Genomic DNA, 21,430 nt, shown 5'->3' on the forward strand with positions numbered 1-21,430 from the left:
GGCTCTGCCCGGGCGGCGCCAGCGCTTCCTGCTCCCGGCTCGGGCGGGCGACAGACGCGGCCTCCCAGCGCACGGCCACGGTAAGGGCGCGGTGTCGGCTCCTGCCGCCGCCGCCGCCGCGGGCGGGCGCTGACAGGCGGCAGCTGTCCTGCCGAGGGGCCGCGGGGCCGCCTTGGCTCGGGGGAGGCCGCCGGGGTGTGTGGGATGGCCTCGAGGTGGCGGGGCCGGGGGCCGCTCCGGCGGCACCTCCCACCCGCTGGCCTCCGCAGCTACACTTTCGGTTTCACGCGGGGTGCCGCGGAGGAGCTGGGGCCGTCCCGCTTCCCCCGGCCCAGCTGCCCGCGGGGTCCGCGCCCGCCGGACGGGGCGGCGGGCGGTGCCCGGCGCTGTCAGTGTAAACAGCCCGGGGCAGCGTGGCCTCCCGGGCCGGGCCGGGCCGTATTGTGCTGGGAGCGGGGCGGCGGCGGAGCGGGAGGCGGCTGGGGCAGCGCCAAGGGGCAGCGCCTTGTTTACACAGGGCGTCAGGAGAACATGGCAGCCCGGGCGTGCTGGACACTCGCTGTCATGCGTGATCGCTCCTCCCGTGCTTCGTCCCTGAGATCGCTGTGCACCCTGCGCTGCTTGCACCACTGATAAACAGCAGAAGTCTGGCGTACTTTTCATTATACCGCGACTGTAAAACGTCGTACTGGGTGAGCCCAGTTCGTGTTTATCTGTTACCTTTTTGGATGTGTTCCCTCTTGTCTCTCCCCACTTGAATAATTTAGTTTTTCATTCTGCCTGCTCCCTCCGCAGCCGGTCACTGTTACCTTTCTTGTGACTTTTCTTTTGTTATTTAACTTCTTTAGCAAAGGCAGCACAACCTTACTGCAAGTTTAAAAACAGCTTCTGGATCTAGTCCTTATTGCTCTTCCTTCTCCTCTCATTTCCTCTCTTATAGTGGACAGGGTTAGTTGCTTTCAGAAAGGTGCTGGGAAAAGGATAGTTCTTTTGTGTGGTGGCATCAGTGACATACTCTTAATCTCTCAGGTTTCAGTAGTATCTGGTTCAGAAGGTGCCTGAAGTTTAGACTGTTACACATATCTTTGTGTTCAATAGTCTCATAAGCAACTCGGGGGCTTTACCTTCATAAAGCTGTCTAACTTAAATCTTACAAGTTTTTGATCTCTAGAATATGCTACCAATACTAATTATGGAATTTTTGCACACTGCTTCTTTTTGGAGTGTGTGTTGGGGTTTGTTTTTTAAACCTACATCCTCCCCATTTAATTTAATAGTCTCTGCTGCTTTATTATGTAAAGTGATGAATAATTCCTCACTACTCTGGCTTGTGGGGGAGTGGAAATGATTATTGAGGACCAAGAATCAATTCGCTGGAAAGAGAGGTACAAGTTAAGGGAAAGTATGCGAGACTTGTCAGAGGGAAGAGAAGGTTACAGGGTATCTTTAAATAGAGAGCAGTAGGAAGAGAGCCTGCTAATAGGATGAGATGCAGGAAGGTCCAGAAGAAGCCTGCTGAAGCCACAAAGCTTTTTGCAGAACGTTAATAGTTTCTAAGTGATTATAAGCTTACATGTTTTGGGGCTCATCAGCTTTAGCTTTTGAGGTTTCACAGCAAACTTTGGATGTTCAGATTATCAAATTATATATGTATGGAAGGAGGTCTTCTAGTGCTTTCCTGGAAGCAATGCATCGTTAATTTGATCCATAGTTCTGTGCATTCAGAATAAATTTACTGCTTTTTTTGTACGAAAACTTACGAAATATTGTGTGGCTAGAATTACTTTGCACATTCCTTATTTTGATTTGTATTTTATAAATTTTAGTGCTTAGTCTAAATTGTGAGGTACTGTAAACTGCATGGATTCCATGCTCCCCTGACCTCATGGATGCAAAGATTTACTTTGTGTCCTAATTTTGATATAACCTGTTCAACAAACTTTAGCAAGAAGTTTAGGAGGTTTTTTTTCTGTTCAGACAGCTTTTTCAGTAACTTAATTTTTCAGTTCTTAGACTTGTTGAGTTTCAGAAAAAGAAAGCAAATTTGCTATATCTTCTGCATGTGCCTGTGTGAATCAGATAGCCAGAGCTGTAAATATGATCTGGGAAAACATCTTTAAAAAGATGTTTCAGTCAACATGAAATGTTTTACAGAGTGTTCTATGGTTTACATGTATCAGAATGATAGTGGCATTTACTGCTGTGTTTGAGGTTCTACCTATGAAAGAACACCTTAGTGCCCTTAGAAAGCCTTGTTCCTCTTAATGGGATTCTGCAGTGATCTTGGCTGATGTATTTCTGCTTGTGCAACTAGCTTAATTTTCAAGCCAACTTTCTTAACTTTTTTTTCTTTTTTTTTTTTTTTTTATTAAACCAAAAGAAGGCTGTTTTGGAAAAAAAAAACCCAAAAAACCAAAAAAACCTGTATGTGATGCTACTTCTATACTTCTAGCTGGAGTCCTGCACTTGTAGATGCATCTGTGTAGGTACCTGCATAAATCTCTTGTCAGGATTTAGGATGCGACTGGAATAAAAGGGGGATGTTGTTCCAAGTACTCTTGTGGTGGTTCTGAGTGCTGTAGGAGCAGCTGCCTCTGGTCACTGCTGCCCAGACTTCTGTGGGTTTGTCTTGTTTTTGTGTATAGGCATCTTTTTTCAAGCATTGTGTTTTGAGGGTTTTTTTTGCTAGTTTCTTTTATAGTTAAAATGAAAGTGTGCTAAAACTATTTGCAGGCTTAGAGTTTTGTTCTGAAATCAGTCCTAAATAACTTCACTCGAAGTCTGGCCTAGAAGAGATGACCTTCTCTACCATCCTTTCCACACTGTTTTTCAATTATCATCTTTTATTCTGTTGAACTGCATGTTTGCTTCCCTGTTAATTTGATAGGTAGTTATGCATAGGAGAATCAATTTAAGATACTGTTTTTACTGGGACGTGTTCATCACAGTTGTGATTTGCAGTGGTTTTAAGCTTTCTGCCAGGAACACACGAGAGTTTGGATTTCTTGTAGGCACACACTTGGATACATAATGTAGGTCAGATAAATGTACTATTCAATATGTGAATGAACTGGTATTTTGCAGCCTTTATTGCAAGTGCGCTGTAACCTCTGAAGACTTGCTCTAATTGATTGTCTTGACCAGTGAAAGTTATAAAAAATTTGAGTCTTTGTTGTGTGTTTTGTAATGGTAAATGTTAGAAACTTCTTGCTGTTGGGGCAAAGTATTTAAGATTCAGAATATTTTGTTTGGTTGGGGTTTTGTTTTTTATTATTTGTTGATGGGAGCATGTAGATTTATTTTTGTTTTCCCATGAGATATGTATAAAAATAACAACAAGGATGTTTTTATGGTTGTAAGGGTTTTTCCAAATGTTTCAGAACTAGTTTTTTCTCTGAATTTTCCATTACCAGGAAGAACAGAAGTGGTCAGAACTGTAACAACATGACTTGGTAATTTCCTTTGGAAATGTTAAATTTATTTTTTTCTCCTCTGATGTTATTCTCTATTTTGCTTTACTGTAAGCATCTATCCAGAGAGGAATTAAATTTTTAGTGTGCATTTTTTTGGTTTTATTTTTAATCTTTCTGCAGGTTGTTCTGTAATTCAAAACCAGTTGTACTTCGAACCAGCTTCCGTGAACCTGCTTGCTTATTGTATCACGGGGGACAGCCTAGTTTCTTACAAACCTGAATCATCTCTTACTTTAAGAGTCTGAGTCTAATTGTCTTTTGGCCTTTTTGGCTGACTTAGTCTTGGGAATTGTGAATTTCTCAGCTGATTCCTGGAAGTGACCAGGCAGCATTTTCCTTTTACAAGACTCTAATGAGTTGGGACTTGCTAGAGAGGGGATGAGGAATAGATTCAGTGTCCTGCTGAAATTTGAGAGAGAAGCAAAAAGTCTTCCATTGAGACATACTCCTTAGGGAAAGGGAAGAAGGGAAGTGCTGGTTCATTGAGAAAGGGCTGTGTCTGTGGGAATCTCACATATATGTAGGTGTGGGGGTGTCTTTGAGTGTCTGCTTTAACTTAGAACTTCCAAACCAGACTGAACTGAAACTCTTTTGCCTTCTCGCTTGCTGATGAGTGGGCTTGTTGTTTTCTCTACCCTGGCAGAGTTTTGAAAAAATTGCTGACTGAACGTCAATATGAAGTTCAAATCCTATTATAAAGACTTTGAGTACCTTGATGGACTATTCCACGTATTCAGTCTGAAGATACAGTTTTTTTAATGAATGCTGAGATTTAGCGTCTCACACATTCTCCTGTGTACTTTCTTTCCCCTGGAAGGTCCTTACTATGATTTCTGCCCCAACTGGAAAATGAGGATTATTATTTATGTTTCTGCATTGCCTTAACTTCATTTTTATAGGAAATTGGTGATTCACATAGAGATAGATCAGCATAAAAGTAATCGAAACCTTTTGTAACCTAGGAGACAGAAATAACATGTTTTTGAGAGAACCTGATCTTGTAAACAGTATTGAGTGTTTTCAGTTGATGCAATTTGGCAGTTACTTGGCCATCTGTGTGGGATTATCGTACCTAAAATATAAATATACAGTAGATGTGGCCTAGTATTTGATTTATTTGCATTGATATTTATTATTACTGACTGTTGGTTGGCATTAATATTCTGCATGAGAATGAAATTAGCTTTGTGATGTGCTTAAGCAGAGGTACCATATGAAGCACTGTATGTTCACTGAGCTGCGAGTCTGAGTTGCAGGAATAATGCTGATGTTTGAAACAGGTTAGAATGTCTGTGCTTCTAAATTAAAATACAATTTAATTTCTTTAGACTTCTGTTTTGGGTTATGGTTCATTGGCGATATTTCTATTCTGTATATAAATGGAAAACTAGAAGAAGAAAAGGTATTGCAATAAAATGGATTTTTTTCTTCTGATTAATTATTTTAGTGTATTAATAAGCAATTGTTTTTCTGCTTAACATAGTTTTTAAATTCAAAGACTTTTGGATAGGTAAGGAATATGCTTTTTCTTCTAAAAAATCTGGAGGGTGACAGGTGTATATGGCTCCAGCAGATGCCTGTTAAAGGCTTTTCAGCCTGAGTCTTGTTTGGGGAGCAGAGGAGGTCTTAGGTTTCTTCTTCATCTAAAAGTGGTGCTAGCTTTACAATTAAAACAATGAAAAATAAAGTAGTAACTTTGGGGGGGGCGGTTTGTGCTGTTACAAATAAAATATAGTTAGGTATGAGTCATGCTTTGTCATGTAGAGTGGACTGCCTTTGTGAGCAAAAAAAGCCTTTTTTTTTTTCTAAATTGCGTATATTTTTTCTTTCTTTTGAAAAGTATCTTATGCCTATTCCTTGCTTAGTTTGCTTCTGACTGGGGAGATCAGCATTTGTAATTTTTGTTAGTGTAACCTTGCCTGTAGGGCACCCTGTTACCCTGCATGAATCCAAACAAGCATTTCCCTAAATGTGCAGGATTACTTTAGTTTAAATCAGCTTCCTGCTATTGAAAAGCAGACTCTTTGAGTTTGCCCGTTGGAGTACTGATGATGATTTCTTTCTTCAATGCATATTAGACTGTCCTGTTTTCTTGCAGACCTCAGTAATTGTTGCAGCCTTCTAATGGATGGATTTTATTAAAATCTTGGGCCAAATTCTGTCTTTTGTTATAAAGCACTGATCTCAGTGTTTGCTGATGCCCTATTTTGATGTAGAGATGCAGCATGCAAGAGATTTCATAAACATTGGAAGACTTTTGAGTATAAATTATGCAAATAACTTAAAATTATTTTGTGTTTCAGCAACCTCTGCCTAGCTGTTTAAGAGCAGTGGACTGTGAATTCAAGCCTTTGATATCCTGAAAATTATCAGCATTAGTATCTTCAAGAGAGATAACAGTTCTCAAAGAATCTTCGGGGGATGCACCATGACATCAGTAGTGATTGACAATGGAGGTCCTGCCCTGGAGTTTGACAGCAATGAAATAAAAAATCAAGAGGTTAGAAAAGTAAATAGTGCTTATTTACTATCAAACTTTGAAACCTTTTATCTTAACTTGAAAGAAAATTTCGCTGTAAACTTGCTGTGAAAACAGATAAAATGGATCTGAGATTGTTGTGTAAGGAGGAAGACTGCAGCTATTTTTCAGATATCTTTTAGTAGAAGAATTTGTTGTCAAGCAGTGGAAGCAGGAAGTTTTGAAGTCAGCAGTACAACTGTAGAGTGGGTTTACAAAATTATATTCTGTACTAAGCTTTCTTTAAAGATCTCAGATGTGAGGTATAGAACAAGTTGAGCAGAACAATTCACAAACCTCTTTTAGAGTTAGCCAGCACAGCATATTTTACTGTATTTTGCATTCTTATCAACAAATAATAAATATATTCTACTCTTCTGTAGCTTTTAATAAAGATAATCTGGCAAGGTTCTACTTCTGCAACACTAACTGATTATACAGATTTTACAGACATTTTGATCCTTAAATCAGTAGAGATGAGCATACAAGCTTTGAAGTGGTCAGTTCTTCTGTAATAACTTCAGCACTTAACCCAAAACGTGTTTGAAAGACACAGGTTAGATGTAGGTACCTTGCAGTGCATAGTCAAAGCCTTTGTTACCTTTCATCAAGCAGAGGAAGGAGAAACACTTCCCACAGTTCAGTGTCTTCATTAGAAAGTGTGCTGTTTTCTAGTATCTTAAGCTGTCTGGTGCTTTGAATTTGTCTTAAACTGAGGAAGACTTTGAGATTTAGAAAGCCCCCTCTAATGGCTGATAGCTATCTGTTATTCTTTTAATCTCTTGCTTTGGAAGAAAATTTCCTTTAAAAATACTTGAAAATATTATCATTATTTCATAAAGAATTTAGGAACATAAGAGGAAGACATTGGCATAGAGTTCAATAGTGCAGTATTTAGAGCAATTTTTTTTCTTTCCTTTCCTTTTTTTCCCTTTCTATAGGAAAATGAGCCTGTGTCTGAATTCCCAGCAGTGGTTGTGGAGCCAGTTCCTAGTGCCAGACTAGAACAGGGTTACGCTGCTCAGGTCCTGGTTTATGATGATGAGACTTACCTGATGCAAGATGTAGCAGAGGAACAAGAAATTGAGACTGAAACTGTGGAAACAGGTAGACTTACTTAATTCTTTTCTTCCATGAAGTTTTTTTCTTTTTAGAAATCCCCAAGGAATGTGTCTACTCACAGGATGAAGGTCTTGGCATGGGTTCACATCTCTTTCCTCTAAGCTTAGTTTTACTTAGGTTTCATTGGTGACAGGATTACCTTAGTAGGTAAAAATGTCAGGTTACATTCAGGATGCTGCATTGTAACACTGTGTCTCCTCCCTCTAGAGCAGGCAGATCTTCAGTTATGTCTTTGCTACATATTTTTGCAGGGAGTTTACTAGACAGCTAAACTTGGAGTTTTTAAAAATCAGCTGGGCCAGGAAGCTGGTTAGAATTCAGTTTCACACTGTGTGTGAGCCACACAACTGCAGGGCAGCTGTAAATAGGTATTGTGTGGCTCTATTTACCCCATCTTCCAACTCTTGTCCCTTCCTGTCTGTCCCTTCCTATCCTGCCTTTTCGGTGCAAGAATTTATTATTGCTGATTTGGTTGCAGGAGTGGGTGGCTAGGGGGAATGGAGTTGGGATGTCCCTTTATGGGCAAAAAGCCTAATACATTGAAATTAACATATCTATCTATAAAATAACAAGTTAGGAATGAAGAAAGGAGTAGAGCTTTGCTGTGAAAGATTAACTGTTTAGTGGTAAACACAAATCTTTCTGTACACCCTCTCTCCAAAGAACATGATCAGGAGATTTGCATTTTCTGAGGGGCACCAAAGGGTGTTTAAAGTGTCTGCAGAAACAAAAGCTGTGCTGCTATAGTAGCCTAATAACCTCTACCTGTTGGACTGTGATTCCTGCTGTCCTTCCCTCTTGCTCTCTTGTGTTGCTTCTCATACTTCTCTATGCTAATTTTACAAGAAGAAAAATAGCAAGAAGACCCTCAACTGTTTTGTATTTTTGTTGAATTAAATTTCTGCTGGATTAGCAGAGTGTTGGAGTAGGGAGCACATAGAACTGCAACCAAAGGACAGGTCTTCTTGGGCACTCCATATGTAACTGGTGAGACCCACTTGACATTGGTAGCATATGCTCCTATTCTGCAGCTGCCTTATTTAGAGCTGGTGTTTAAATTCGTGATGTCAGGAAAGCAAAATAAAGGTGAGAGACTGTCTCAGCTGCTTAACTTGGCATCCCATTAAGGTTGTATGCATTCCTATCAGATTAGGTACGTTTCAGTGCAGATTTCTCAGTAAACAGTGGATGCAATTGCTCATGCATCCTTCTCAAGTTGGATGTTATCCTGTAGCACTGCAGCAAAAATTGCAGGCATCAACTTCAGAAGCTGAGCATGAGCTAGTGATGCAGGTTTTGGGACAGTACATACAATTCCAGTTTACTGAAACACGTTTTGAAAGAAATAGGCTAATTAGAAGTTCAACAAATAAATATAAAGAGAAGTTATAAAATAATGTATTTCTCAAACTTCTGAGGATAAGGTAAGTGAGAAGTGAAAGTGTTCTTCCCAAACTGAGTTTTACAACTAAAGTTGATATTTGAAAACTTTTTAAGAGCTTATACTTCAAAGGTTTTTTTATTCAGAAGTTGTTTTTTAAACATTAAATATGCTGTTTCTGGTAAGATTTTTGTAGATAAATGGCTAAATTAATGGCTAACAGATTGGATAAAGAGCTGCTGCAAATGAACTCTTTATGTTTTTAAGCATAATTTTATGGCCATAATAAACTGGGGGAAATTACAGTTAAAAACTTGTAGGTCTTCTATAGGAATTGTTTTATGTAAGCTGCTGTTCAAAGAAAGGGACACAAGTGCTTCCAAGCCTTGATATTTGAAAGTTAGTCTTAAAATTTATAGAGCAGTTGATCGGATAATTTGGTGATATGGCTGGAGATGGTAAGAGATGTGTCTTGACTGTGTGTAGTTTCTTGATGTTTTCTGTGTTGCTTTTGTTTTCACAGTTTGACATTAATATGTTCTTAAAAATTTAGTATTATAAGATAATGATATATTTAAATCAGTTCAAATATTTATTTGTTTTGATAGTTTTGATCTAAAAATTAATGGGCAGCGAGAAGACAATAAACAGTGGAGGAGAAATTAAAATTAATTAAGATTTTAAAAACTATGAATGCACACCCATTCCTACAGTCCATCTTTTAAGTATTATTTGTGTAGTGTATACACCTATTAATCCAGTGTGGTTTTTACACATGACAGTGAGTAGTGGTCCTTATACAGAACTCATGTCCAGTGGTGAAAGGAGTGCTTGGTTTAGGCTGTTCTGAGGGAGGCAGTCTTGTGGGGCATGTGTTGTGAGTGACATGTTTTGACACAGGCAGGAGTCTTTCTGAATTATTTCTCATACGGAGAGGTAAGATGGGCAGAGAGAAAGTATGAAAACACCAAGAAACATTAATTTTGGTGATGCACCATTGTTAGCAATGAATTGCGGGACAGTGAATCTGAGTGCGCTGTTTTTAAATTTTAATTTTGTAGTAGAGATACTGGGCTGTGGGTAGGTAGCAATTTACTGTAGGGTGGTAACAGGTGCCATGGTAATTGTTAATGAGAAAGCAGGCTAAGGCAATAAACACGGTACAATGCTTAAAGAGCATTTTAAGGTACTAATTTTTTGAAGTACGTGCCTTTATTATGCTAATGATCCCAGTTTAGAGAGGTGCAACAGTTTGATTTCTGAATATCTTAGAAGAAAAATCCGTTATTGCTAAAGTAGTCTCAATAGTTTCTGCTTCATAAATGACAGAATTAATTGCTGCAAAAATGTTCATGTTATTTGATAAATGTATCCTTGTTGCACCAATAATGAGTAGACTTAATGCCTTTTGTGGTTCTAGGTTATACAGACAGCATGGTAAATACTAAAATCCATCTTAAAGAACCCTCGGCAGCACTTGAAAAGGATCCCTTTTCACATAATACACCCCCACTTTTCAGTATCTTTCCTGTTGGCCATGGACCTGATTTTTTTCCTTTTCTTGTTACGATTCATTGGCAATTCCAATGACTACTGATTTACGTGATTTATAGCACTACAGCACACATTCAAATAGCCTCAGGCTACTTTGCAGTTAATCTAAAGCGTTATAATTAAAATACAGCATTATTCTAGCCTCCAGAGACAGGGATTAGTAGCCTGTGTAAAAAATGTTGTAGGGTAGCTGCTGTGGGAAAATTTACTTAGGACACTAAAGAGATGATCTATGCTGTGCACTGAATGGTTCTACTTGTGGTTTGCTGTTCTAGGAATGGATTTGAGACTGTGTGGACTGTAACGACAGTCAGTGCTGAGCCAAGGGCAGAGTCAGGGTCTACAATTTGTTTTTAATTACAAAACTTCTTGCATTTATAAAACCACAATTCAAATAAAATATACTATATGATCATTATAAGTACTCACGAATTTTAAGTTAATTCTAGTGGAGTATGGGGCTTTTTGCCTCCATCAGACTCCTTCCCACTAATCTATCTTGATTCATTAATCAAGGATCATTATTTATAATTAATTCTTTAACTGTAAAATTAATCCATTAACTACAGAAGTAAAAGCCAAGTGTCTTTCAGCAAACAAGAAAGACTTAGTGGTTCATTGTTTTTATTCTAGAAAAATATGCCTATTTGCTTGGAATAGAAAAAGGAGTTTTCTAGAAAAAAACCCAAAATATAGAAATCTGGGTCATTTCAGGTGACCTTATGACATTCTTTCTGGAAGTAGTGAGTGTCTTTTGTAATGATTGGAAGGGGAAATAAAATCGTTAGATTGACACAGTATTTGAATTTCTTTCTTTTTTGTTTGATGTTCTTGGGAGTGGTACCTTTAGATCATTGAGAACTGAGTTACAGCCTTAAAATTTTGTTTCCTGCAACAGTGAACATGTTTATATCAAAAAAGACACATCCTTCTTGACAAGTTTTTAATAACGCTCAAATTCTATTGGCTTTCATTTCCTGCAGGTTTTTTTCCTTAAAAGTAATTAGCCCTTCAGTTTTAGAATTTATTTAACAAAACATTTGTAGTTTGCACAATACCAGGAGCTGCTTTCTTTAAAGGAGCAGTGTGTCTAAAGTTAACAATTGCTACAATTCTGTTTATTTCGTCACCACACGGAACCTGTAACGTGGATATAATGGAGTAATCTAATTTTGGAATTTACCATAGGAGCAGTGTGGAAGGTAACAGAGTCATGGTCTGCAGATCTTGGACATGGAGAATGCCTACTCTTTTGGTTAACTGAGATAGTATTTAAGTATTGCCAGTGTAGACCCTGATTTAATTGTTTTAGTGATTCTAACATCTTGTGTGAGTATTATTTTTCCCCTTTTTTAATTAATCATCAAAGCACCAAGTACAAGCTTGGGGATTTATTTTTTCATCACAGCTTTAAGATTAAAGAAGAAACAAAACTACTATTTTCAAGAAGCTGAAGTGTCATTCAATTTGTGAACTGTCACCAGATTTTTAAATTTCATGTCCTGTCAGAAATCCTCCCTGTGGTAAAAGCTGAAAGTCCGTTTCGATTCTAAAACTCTTATTGCCACGGGGGGATGGAAGATCTGCATGAAAATAATGTGGATCTGAAAATGACCCTTTCCAGGATGGAAAAGTATTGGGCTACAAAGACCAGGAAGTTCAGTTGAAACTATCATGTAAATTGATAGCCATTCTTAAGGAGGGAGGATGTTGAATCAACAGGGTGTTTAGGCTTAACTCTCCCCCAGTTAAAACAAATGGATAAATAAAATACATAGTTTAGGGAAATCATCTTTCTCAGAGGAAATTTCAGATCACTAGTTACACAGTTATCCCCATGGGAATCAGCTTTGCATCTCTGTGTCCAGTCTTTAGTTACTGCCTGTCCTTCTTTCTGACTTTATGTCTTCCCTTATTATGATTAAAACTGCTTCCTTCTGTTGTCCCTTATAGAAATTTGAGTTTGTGAACTGTGTGGTTTTTCAGATGAATTTTCATCAGTTAAATATAATCTATTAAGAACTTGGTATTAGATCTGGTTAGAATCAAACTTTTGCAATTATGGTATGTGTGTGTCAGGGATAGATAAAACAGTGTTAGAATTCATTCTGGCCAGACATTATTTGATTAAACTGCTTCTTAGAAAAAATGAGTTAACACAAGCATCTGGTGTACTTCTTGTTAGTGCTGACATACCCTATTGACTGAATGTCATTTTCTTACACTGACAGCTCAGTGAGAACTTCACACATGCAGAGAGACCACTTGCTTTAAAGGACAGTGCTGACTACAAAAAAACAAAGAGTATGGACATTCTAACAACATGATTAAACTCTCATTTTAAGTTGGCGCTGTCTTCCTCTATTACGTTAGGGTCGCAGCTTGGAGACAGACACACGACTGAATGAACTGAGATCATGTGACAACAGCTACTGTTTATCCTTGGGTGCCCCCTTTTATAGGGGGTTCAGAATTCCCATGCTTGAACAACCAGATAGTTGGGGTCTCAGCACTGCCCAGCTCACTGGCCAGTGATATATCTGCATTCAGGGTTGAATGGGATTGCCTGGGGTTCCTTGTCTGAGTTCAAATCCAACCTATCATTGCTTCACCTGGGCACTTGTTTACTTTTATTCTAGAATGAACTAGGTTAGCCAAATTGGGTGCAGTTATGGCCGGATTTATCTGTGCAGCTTCAGAGCAACTGCAGCTGCGACATTCCTCAAAGAGCTAAGATGAAGCCTATGCACTAGATAAACAAGATAAAACTTTGCTTGCTCTGCTGCAAGAATTAGATGCCTCCTACACATTAATGGGGGTAAGAGTTTGTCCTTTGGATGTCAACAAATTTTATTTTACACGCCATGCTGGTACTGCTACTGTATCCATGTGAATCCTTGTTTTGCCAAGAAATCTATTGTACTTTTAGTGGTTAAATGTTGATGACAGTGAGGCAAAATTATTCCCCTCCTCTTGCATGAGCTATTGTGTAGTGCTTGGAGCAGTTATGCCAAGGGTATACACATCTTTGTTTTCAGTAACATTCTTAATTCAGAAACAAAATGCAACTGCAGCTTTGATTTTATGTCATCTTTGTTGGTGTTCTCTTTTCTGAGAAATTAAGGAAAAGAGCTCTACAACTGCTCCTTGGACAATAGTATTTTAACATAATGGTGACAGGCAGGTTGTGGTGTTCATTTCATTCTAGATTTCAGGTTTCTGCCTTGTAGCATTCAGTGCTCCATTCATACTGAAAGCATGCTGCAAGACTAACTATTTTGTAATAAAGTCTAATTTAACTACACATTTCAGGCAAAATTTTCTTTTTCTGAGGCTGATGTGAGGCTAATTCAACGGTTTGCTGATGTGGGGCATTATGGGTTGGACTTCAGATGCACAGATGGATTCTCCTCCAAACTCCCTATTCTAGTTGCAGCTGGGAGTGAGAATTTGTAGGCTGTTACTGTGAAGACGCAGCCACAGTATTTTACTAATGTAAGCTGAAAAATTTGGGGGTTTTTACCTTGAAATTATAAAGCAATGGGACATCCAAACCCATTGTGGTATGAGTGCACAAGAGTTAGTGGTGTTTATTGATCAAAAGATAATGAAAAACTATTGACATGAATAATTTTTAAAGGTGATCTGCATATTAAAAGGGAGATTGTAGTTGACAGCAGACTCTAGGATGAGAATAAAGCCGTGTTTGAGCAGGACATTTAGTCTGTAAAAACATTCAGTGGACTTGTAGAATAGATGTTTATTGTTATCAGAAAAACCTGAAGGACTTCAAAATGATGCATCTGGGACAGAGAAATTGCTCAAGTGTGGCATAGTTTATATGCCAGCCTATTACCAGTCTCAAATACTGTTAATTTTGTAAAATCATATAGAGTGCTATGCAAATACCTGACTAATCATTGTCTAATAGACTGCCCTGGAAAGAATTTCCTTATAAAGGAGGGAAGTTTAAATATTGATTGTTTGTGGGTTGGTAGTTTGGTTTTTTTAATTTTTTTCAAGACAGCTGAATTTTCTTACTCTGCATGCATAATAATGCTGGAGTGTAGACATTTGCTATTTTGATTAACTCTTTTTCAGTTTGTCAGAAGTAGTGCCAAATCCTGAGGATACATTTGATTTTTTTCTGTTTGGAATCATTAATTGCAGTATGAATAGTGACATCAGGACTCTGAGTTCACACAAAGGTGCAGATTGTGACAGACTTTGGCATTGTTAGACTTTAGTCAAGAAAATGAGCTTGGCATAGTCATGGACCACTTTCCTCAATATTTCCCTGCATCTTCCAGGGACACTTCGTGATTATTTTGTTATTTGGACATTTTCTACTGTTAAATCCACAGTGGATGGTAATGATTAGTTGATGTGCTGATAAAACAGATGGCTGCATCTTCTTGTATGTTTTCTGGCATTTAACTGTTAAAAATGCTTCTTTCTATTGTTACCTTTGTAATGCAGTAATAGCTATCAACAGTGATGGCCTGCTGTTGAAGACAGCAGCTACTTCTGTAATTATTAGATGGGAATTTCTTTAGGATCCTGAGCAAAACTGACCTTTATGTAACTTTAAAATTAGTAGGTGATTTGGGCACTTGGGACAGGGCATGCCTGGACTTCTGAAATTACTTGCAGCTTTTTGAAGTGGTTGGTGTTTCAGGATTATCTCTGTTACCACTTGCAATATCTAGTGTAGACTGCAAATAATGCCCTCAGACTGTGTTAGGCTGATGCTGGCCAAATGCCAATACACCCAGGAAAATAATTTATTCATTTTCCTCTGCTATAGTTAAGCAGAGGAGGGGGGAAAAAAAAGTCATGCGGTGACATAGGGATTAGGACAAAAACACTTTAAGGGCAAAACAGCCTTAAAATTTTGAAAGGTATAAAGACAAAATGATTAACGGAATTAAAAGAGGATAATGAGAACTAAAAACAAATGATTACAACGCCTTCGTCCTCCTCCCCCACCCCGCCTTTCTTTCCTTCCCACTGACAGCGCCTAGAGACAAAACACAGAATTATTAGTCAGTTTGTCACTTCTAAAAACTTTCTTCAGTTCACTTAGGGAGAGGAGTTTCTTGCTATGCCGTGGGGTCTTTCCTACAGGAGACAGTTCATTGTGAAGTTTTCCAACGTAGTTTTAATATTCATGGCAAATAGTCCGCGCGAAACCTGCTCGCAACGTGAAGTCCCTACCACGGGTAAAGCAGTCTTCTCACAACTGCTTTTCTTGGGCCATTTAGCTTATGGGGTGCAGTTTTTAAGGATGAGGTGTTCTAGTATAAAAGCAAGGGTCCTTTTCCTCTGTTTCTGAAAGCAAGAGTCTTCTTTCTCTCTGTTCAAACCTCTCACCCAATCACAGTTTTTCAGCATCCACATGTGATGGAGAAGGAAGACTTGCACACCAGATGATGAACAACAAGTCTCAAAAGTTTATTGGATAGGCACACACATTTATAGCAGTGTTAATAAGGCTAATGCATATTGCAAAAATTGAGCTCATCATTGGTTAGTCATTTATCAGTCAACTACGTCTACGTTTACATTCTTGTGTTCACCTTGTTATGGTTTCTACTATCGTTCCTTCATTCTTGCTAGCTAACGAGCTTCTCCCACAACCTCAAGTTTCGGCAAGGGCACAGTGACCTTGCCGCTTTTATCCTCGTCTCCTTCTTGCTTCCAGCATGATCTTTGTTAGCTAGCTAACTATCTACAAAATCCTCTACACACATGCTCCAGCACGAGTGCCTTTTTCTCATGGGCTGTAGGTGAATGCTGCATCCCCGCATGCACTTCACGAATTACAGGGAAACAATTTGTTCTATTGTAGTCCTCATCATGGGTTGCAGAAGAATTTCAGCTCCTCTGTCTGGAGCACCTTCTCCTCCCCCTCCCCCTCCCTCTTTTGCACCGACCTTAGTGTCACCATGTTCTTCTCTTCACGTGTCTTCACCTTTTCCTTTTCTCTAACTCAGGAGAGAATTGGTGTTTGTAGGTTCGTTTGTTCTCAAGTCCTATCAGTTGAAATGGTTTATATAGAGCTCTGCAGCGCTGGAAGGTTCATCTTGTCCAGGCCCCGCAACGGAGGAATCGCTCGCTGAGCTTCTCTCTGTATTGGTCATGTGGTCTCCACCAGCCCTGCACAAGCTGCACTGGCTGCAGGCTCCACTCCATGCGTTTTCTTCATGTGGGACGCTGAAAAAAACCCCAACAAACTGCTGCCGCTGCTTAGTCTTTCTGTCCGTAGCATGGCTGGTTAAAAGCGGCTAAGTAAATAAAGTCCACTGCGAGCCATGCAGAGACACCTGCAGCCGTGTGGCGTCACCCTGGTTGCATAGCTGGTCGCGGTGCCAGGATATGTCCCCCGGCAGCATGGCCCGGTGACTGCACCAGGACAGGGTGCAGCGGCCCCTCTGGCAAGAGGCCCGGGCTGACTCCCCTGGGAAGGGGGCCCAGCCGGCCCCCCCAACCCTTTTGAGAGCAGGGAGCAAGACAGCTTCCTGTGGTTTTTCGTTCTTAAATATGGTTATCATAGTGGTTATCATATTGTTGTGGTGTGCTTTTATACTTTGTAATACTTTGTAATAGTTTTGATTTTGTATCCCCTTATTTTCTCCAGTTGATGTACCCCTTTTTGTACCCGCTTCCTCTACCTGTGTAACCATTCTCCTGTGTTGAGATCATCCCCCAAATCCCCGCCCTGGCTCTCTCAATTGGCTTAGCAGTGGGCTAAGTCTCAGAGCCAGCCAGGGATTGGTTTTGCCAGGCACGGAGGGAGCTGCAAGCACCTCCTCACAGAGAACCACTTCTGTGGCTGACTTTTTCCCACTTCACCACTAATAAATTAATACCAAACCAGCACACAAACAGATTGCCATCTACCCTCCACTTACTTAACTCAAACAACTCACCTCTGTAAGAATAAGCAAGTGCTTTGTGATTGCCTTTTCCCAGGGTAGCTTTGTCTTGCTAGAATACAACTGGAATCCTCTGGGGCTAAAAGTAATTCAATGCACACAGTTTTTTCTTTCTGGTTAATTATTTGCTGTCAGTGGAAGGAAATGTGCAATTGGAAGGCTGTACTTTTAGCATTTCAAGCTACAGTGCTTGTGGAGTAGTTTTCCAAGAGAAAACTAGTCTGTTATCAGAGAATGCTTTCATCATATTTGTGGGAATTGTAGGAAATGCAGCTTTGCATAGGGGACTGTGGAGTGGAGAATGACAATTGCTCTATAAGCCCTGAATGCTCTGTTAGTTTTGAGGACTGTTCAAGGACATGCTTAAGATAATTGATGATTCTGTTCCAATCCAAGTCTGCAAATCTGATGAAACCCATCAGTTCTTCAGATTTTGAATTTATATCTGCTGTTTTGGATGCAATTAGTCACATCCAGCTGCTTTTTTTTAATTGTTTCTTGGTTTTTCAAAACAATCGGAATGAGTTTTAACTAGTGTATATTGCAGAGAAGAAGTGATAAATTTCCTACATTTCCTTTATTGTGAACAAAGTTGTCCATATCCCTTAACCAGAAAGCATAAGCTGATAGATATTTTACTCCTGTGTTTATACAAGAATGGATATACAATTCACTTGTCTTGAAGTTCCTTAAAGCTTATGACAAACAGGAATGTAGTAACTAGAAGCATAATTTTGAATAACTTTCCAGCTTATTAAACATTTTGACTGGGTTTTTTTCCTGGCAGTTAGTAAACGTAGTATGAAGGTCTACCTGGCTATCTCGACAGCTGAACTTGTGTGTTAAAAAATTACAATAAAGTTTAGTCTGTGTATAGTAACAGTAAAAACAAACAAAAACCAGTCATCAATAAACTAGGGCAAATAAACATGTTTCTGTCTGACAAAGAGTGATGCTGGTCCAGAATCTGTTCCTCTACTATATTTTTATTATTTTTATTAGTTTTTTTCATGCCAGAGAAATAAAATTTCTGCAATTTCCTGAGGCCCTGTTCCATTACAGTATTTCTTGCTTCAGTGGGCCACCCACTGAGTAGATTTTGTAGCCCTCTTTTTTAGCCTAGAAGGGAGGCTTTAAAAGAGATAAAAAAGTTAAATGCACATTTACTTTTTTTCCTGTTGACTTTTTTTCCCCCTGAAATAATAAGATTTTATTAGCATGACAAATCAATCAACATTCATAAAATACTAGAAATAATATAATTCAAACAGATGAAACTGCAGGACTTTTGGAGAAAGTTGCATTCCTCCTTAAAGACAGTATTATGCTTTAATACTAATACAGATAAGGTATGCATAGGTCACTTCATAATTTGTTGTGGCTTTTTGCATAGTAATCTTGAAAGTGCACAGGCTCAGATTCTTTTCATTTTCAAGTGACTGGAATCCTTGGGCATCCAGTTAGAGGGAAGTATCAGAGCACTTGTGTGCAGCTGTTCAAGTCCATTTCATGTGCATTGGCAAACATTGTGCTGAGTCTGTTCTTGCAGTACTAAATAAATGCTACTTAAGAAACTGGTATTAAACCAAGAACTTAATGTTTAATATTCTGTCTTTTTTTTTTTCATTTTGGACCTATTGGGTTTAGCAAAAGTTACACAATGCCAATTACTTGCATGCACTTAATCAAGTAGTCCACACATCTCAGGCAAAACTTTATTGGGTATGAGTCAAATGTTTCCGTTTTTTACTGAAAGCTGCAATCAGTAAACAATCCTCACTGAATTACACAGCAATCAAAAAAGGAAAAAACTATGAGTGCACCTTTTCCAAAGTATGGTAATGTGAACTCCTGTTGACAAGGGTGTGGATCTTCAAAGGCATTTAGCATCTCAGTACAGCTTTTCATCTGGATCTAAACTGACAAACTTTTAAACTGTATTTTATTGCTTGAAGTGTGGGTAAATTAGAGTTTCTAACAACAGGAGGTACACAGGACAAAGTGACAGGACTACATGGTTATTCCAGTACTCTCTATGTAAGCTGAAGCTGTGGTGTTGCTACACTACACCACATAAGGCTTCTACTTCAGTCTGAGTATGTTCTAATGAACGACTGTTAAATTTTATTGCACATTTCAGTGTGTGCCTACCTGAAATGTCTTTTCTTGTTCTTGGGCTTGTCTCCACTAGGAAAAATTCTGCTGGAGAATGCAGCAGAGTCCCCTAGTGGAAATATGCTGATGGGAAGAATTCTTGTTAGCACTGCTGTTCCACCTCTCTGAATAACAGAAGCTGACAGGAGCATTCTGCTGTTGGCAAAGCTGGAGCTGCATGAGAGCTTTTTGCCCTCACAGCTGGCTAGGTGCCTTTTTTGTCTGTGCTTCTGGCTGTGGAAGAATCTTGACTGGCAAAATTTTAGCACAGACTTATCCTTAGATATCATGGCTTCTCTCATGAATGTGAGAGTGAATGATGTTGCTTGCAGGTCTTGCTCTTTATCTGATGAGGCACTGAAGAAATTTCATTCCTTATGCCCAGGAATAGATGACTGCTATCTACAAAACGCCAGATTTTTTATTTGTATATTATAAACATTATGTATAAATACAGTTAGGAAAATGTATTCCTATAATGTCTTGAGTGCTGTAGTGGAGGAGTAGTATTTGTCAAGAGTTTGAAGCACTGAATTTATCAGCTGGAGTTGATTTTTGCTGGATACTATTTTGTGATTTCGGTGCTGGGGAAAATTGCTTCTAAATTGTTCCTTCTGCTCTAGGTCCTAGGACTACTGAAACTTGAGAGGGGAAGAGTTTGTGTAGTCAGATTGCAGCTGGATCCCTTCACCTTGTTTTCATGGAGCTGTGAAGATTATGTGTTCCAGAAAGGCTCTATAGGCAGCAGGTGTTTGCTAGATCCTTGGTTTAACAATGTAGGCCTACTCAGGTGTGTCATGGTAATGAAGGAATTCCTGTGTGTAATTTCCATGCATAGCTCTGTGTGAGACATCCTTGGCTTTTCTTGGTGCAGCTGCTCTTTGTATGCAGCTCTGCAGTTTTACCCTGGGAGTAATCACATACTACCCACAAGGTGTGGGTAGGAAATGTGGAAAGTGTGTTCTCCTGACTGCTGCCTCTCTCCAGGGGCCTGGCAGGTAATGCTGTGGCCTTACTGCCACAGGTGTTCTTCTGGGGGGAGAGGATGCAACCCTAAAAAGTGGTGATAGTGGTTTGGGTTTTGTTTAATTAAGAGGGCAGTGAAACTGTTTTTCACTCCACAAGTCTTTTCAGAGATGAAGGATGGGTGGGACCTCTGGCTAACTGGAATAAGCCCTGTTACTCTAACGGAGATGAGGTGGATTGCAGGCACGGAGCTTTTCTGGCAAGTTGTTACTAACATAGGTGCCCCAGGGACTTGTCAAGGAGAAATCTGGTTAATGTGTCAGCGGTCGCCTCAGTGAAGACTGTCCGGCTTATACCGGTAGGTGGTTTGCCCCGCTCAGAAAGTGTCACCGGGGCACGGAGGTGCGGATGGCCGAGGGCTGCGGAGAGATGGAGCGGAAGGCGTTCGGCCGGGCTGCGCTGCGTGCTTGCCCCGGGGCGCGTCCGGAGCAGTGCGCGGAGGCGCTGCCTGTACGGCGGGGCGGCCGCGCGGTGCGGCGGGAGCCGGCGCGGCACTTCCTGTCTGGGGCGGGCAGCGGCTCCCGCCGCCGCGCGCCGTGGCGGTGAGCGCTCCGCCCGCCCGCGGGAGCGCGCCTCGCCGCCGGCCGCTGCGCGCGCCCGCCCGTCAATGTGAAGCCGCTCCGGCAGCGTAAACATGGCGGCATCCGTGCATGAGGGACCCACGAACCAGCTCGACCTCCTCATTCGGGCCGGTGAGCTGCGCCGCTCCTGGCCGACCCGGGGCGGGAGCGGGGACGGGCCGGGGCGGGGGGGGGGAAAGACGCGGCGCACGTCGCGCTCCGGCGCGGGAGGCAATGGAGGGCAATCAGGAAGTGATCACCTTGGTAGCGGCCGGCCCGCGGCACTTGCCTCCCGGCGCGGGCGGCAGCGCCGGGAGTTGCGGCGGGGTGCGCGGAGGAGTTTAGCGGGGTCTTAGAAGCTGGGGCGAGAACCAGGAAGTGCGCGAGGCTGTTGTCCTCCTGCCTTTCCCGGCCCTCTCCTCGCTCCGAGCGCTGCCGCCACGCTGTCTGAGCGGGCAGGCCGAGTGCCGCCGCGCACAGGGCCGCGGCCCGGTCTCCCCGGGCACGGCACCCCCAAGCGCGTCCCCCGCTATTCCGGTGTCTGCCCCCCGTGCCCTTTTAAACTCTGCTCTGGCGGCGGGGCGGGAGGAGGCGCCGCCGGCGGGGCCGCGGCCCCACGTGTGCGACGCGGGGGGGCGGTGGCGCCCCCTCCCCCACGCGCGCCGCGTAGCGGAAGCGGCGCGTTCCCCCGGGGCCCCGCGCGG

General features: G+C 41.1%; 1 protein-coding gene across 9 annotated transcripts in view; it reads left to right on the forward strand.

Moving 5' to 3' along the window:
- The window catches only part of ELF2 (E74 like ETS transcription factor 2), a 35,684-nt gene continuing 14,254 nt past the window's right edge, over nucleotides 1–21,430 (forward strand). For 2 of the 9 annotated variants that reach the window (XM_041411940.1, XM_041411944.1), the window contains exon 1: nucleotides 7–80. Coding sequence is in view for 5 of the 9 variants with exons in the window: in XM_041411935.1 (XP_041267869.1) it covers nucleotides 5,902–5,973; nucleotides 6,933–7,098 (238 nt within the window). In the remaining 4 variants the exon portion in view is untranslated. Of the gene's footprint in view, nucleotides 81–517; nucleotides 693–5,776; nucleotides 5,974–6,932; nucleotides 7,099–20,699; nucleotides 20,859–21,430 lie in introns of those variants that run through there. The other 7 variants (XM_041411939.1, XM_041411945.1, XM_041411936.1 and 4 more) reach the window with 6 other exon arrangements.

Source organism: Onychostruthus taczanowskii, unplaced genomic scaffold (assembly GCF_017590055.1).
Source record: "Onychostruthus taczanowskii isolate IOZ18803 unplaced genomic scaffold, ASM1759005v1 scaffold38, whole genome shotgun sequence".
NCBI lineage: Eukaryota > Metazoa > Chordata > Aves > Passeriformes > Passeridae > Onychostruthus > Onychostruthus taczanowskii.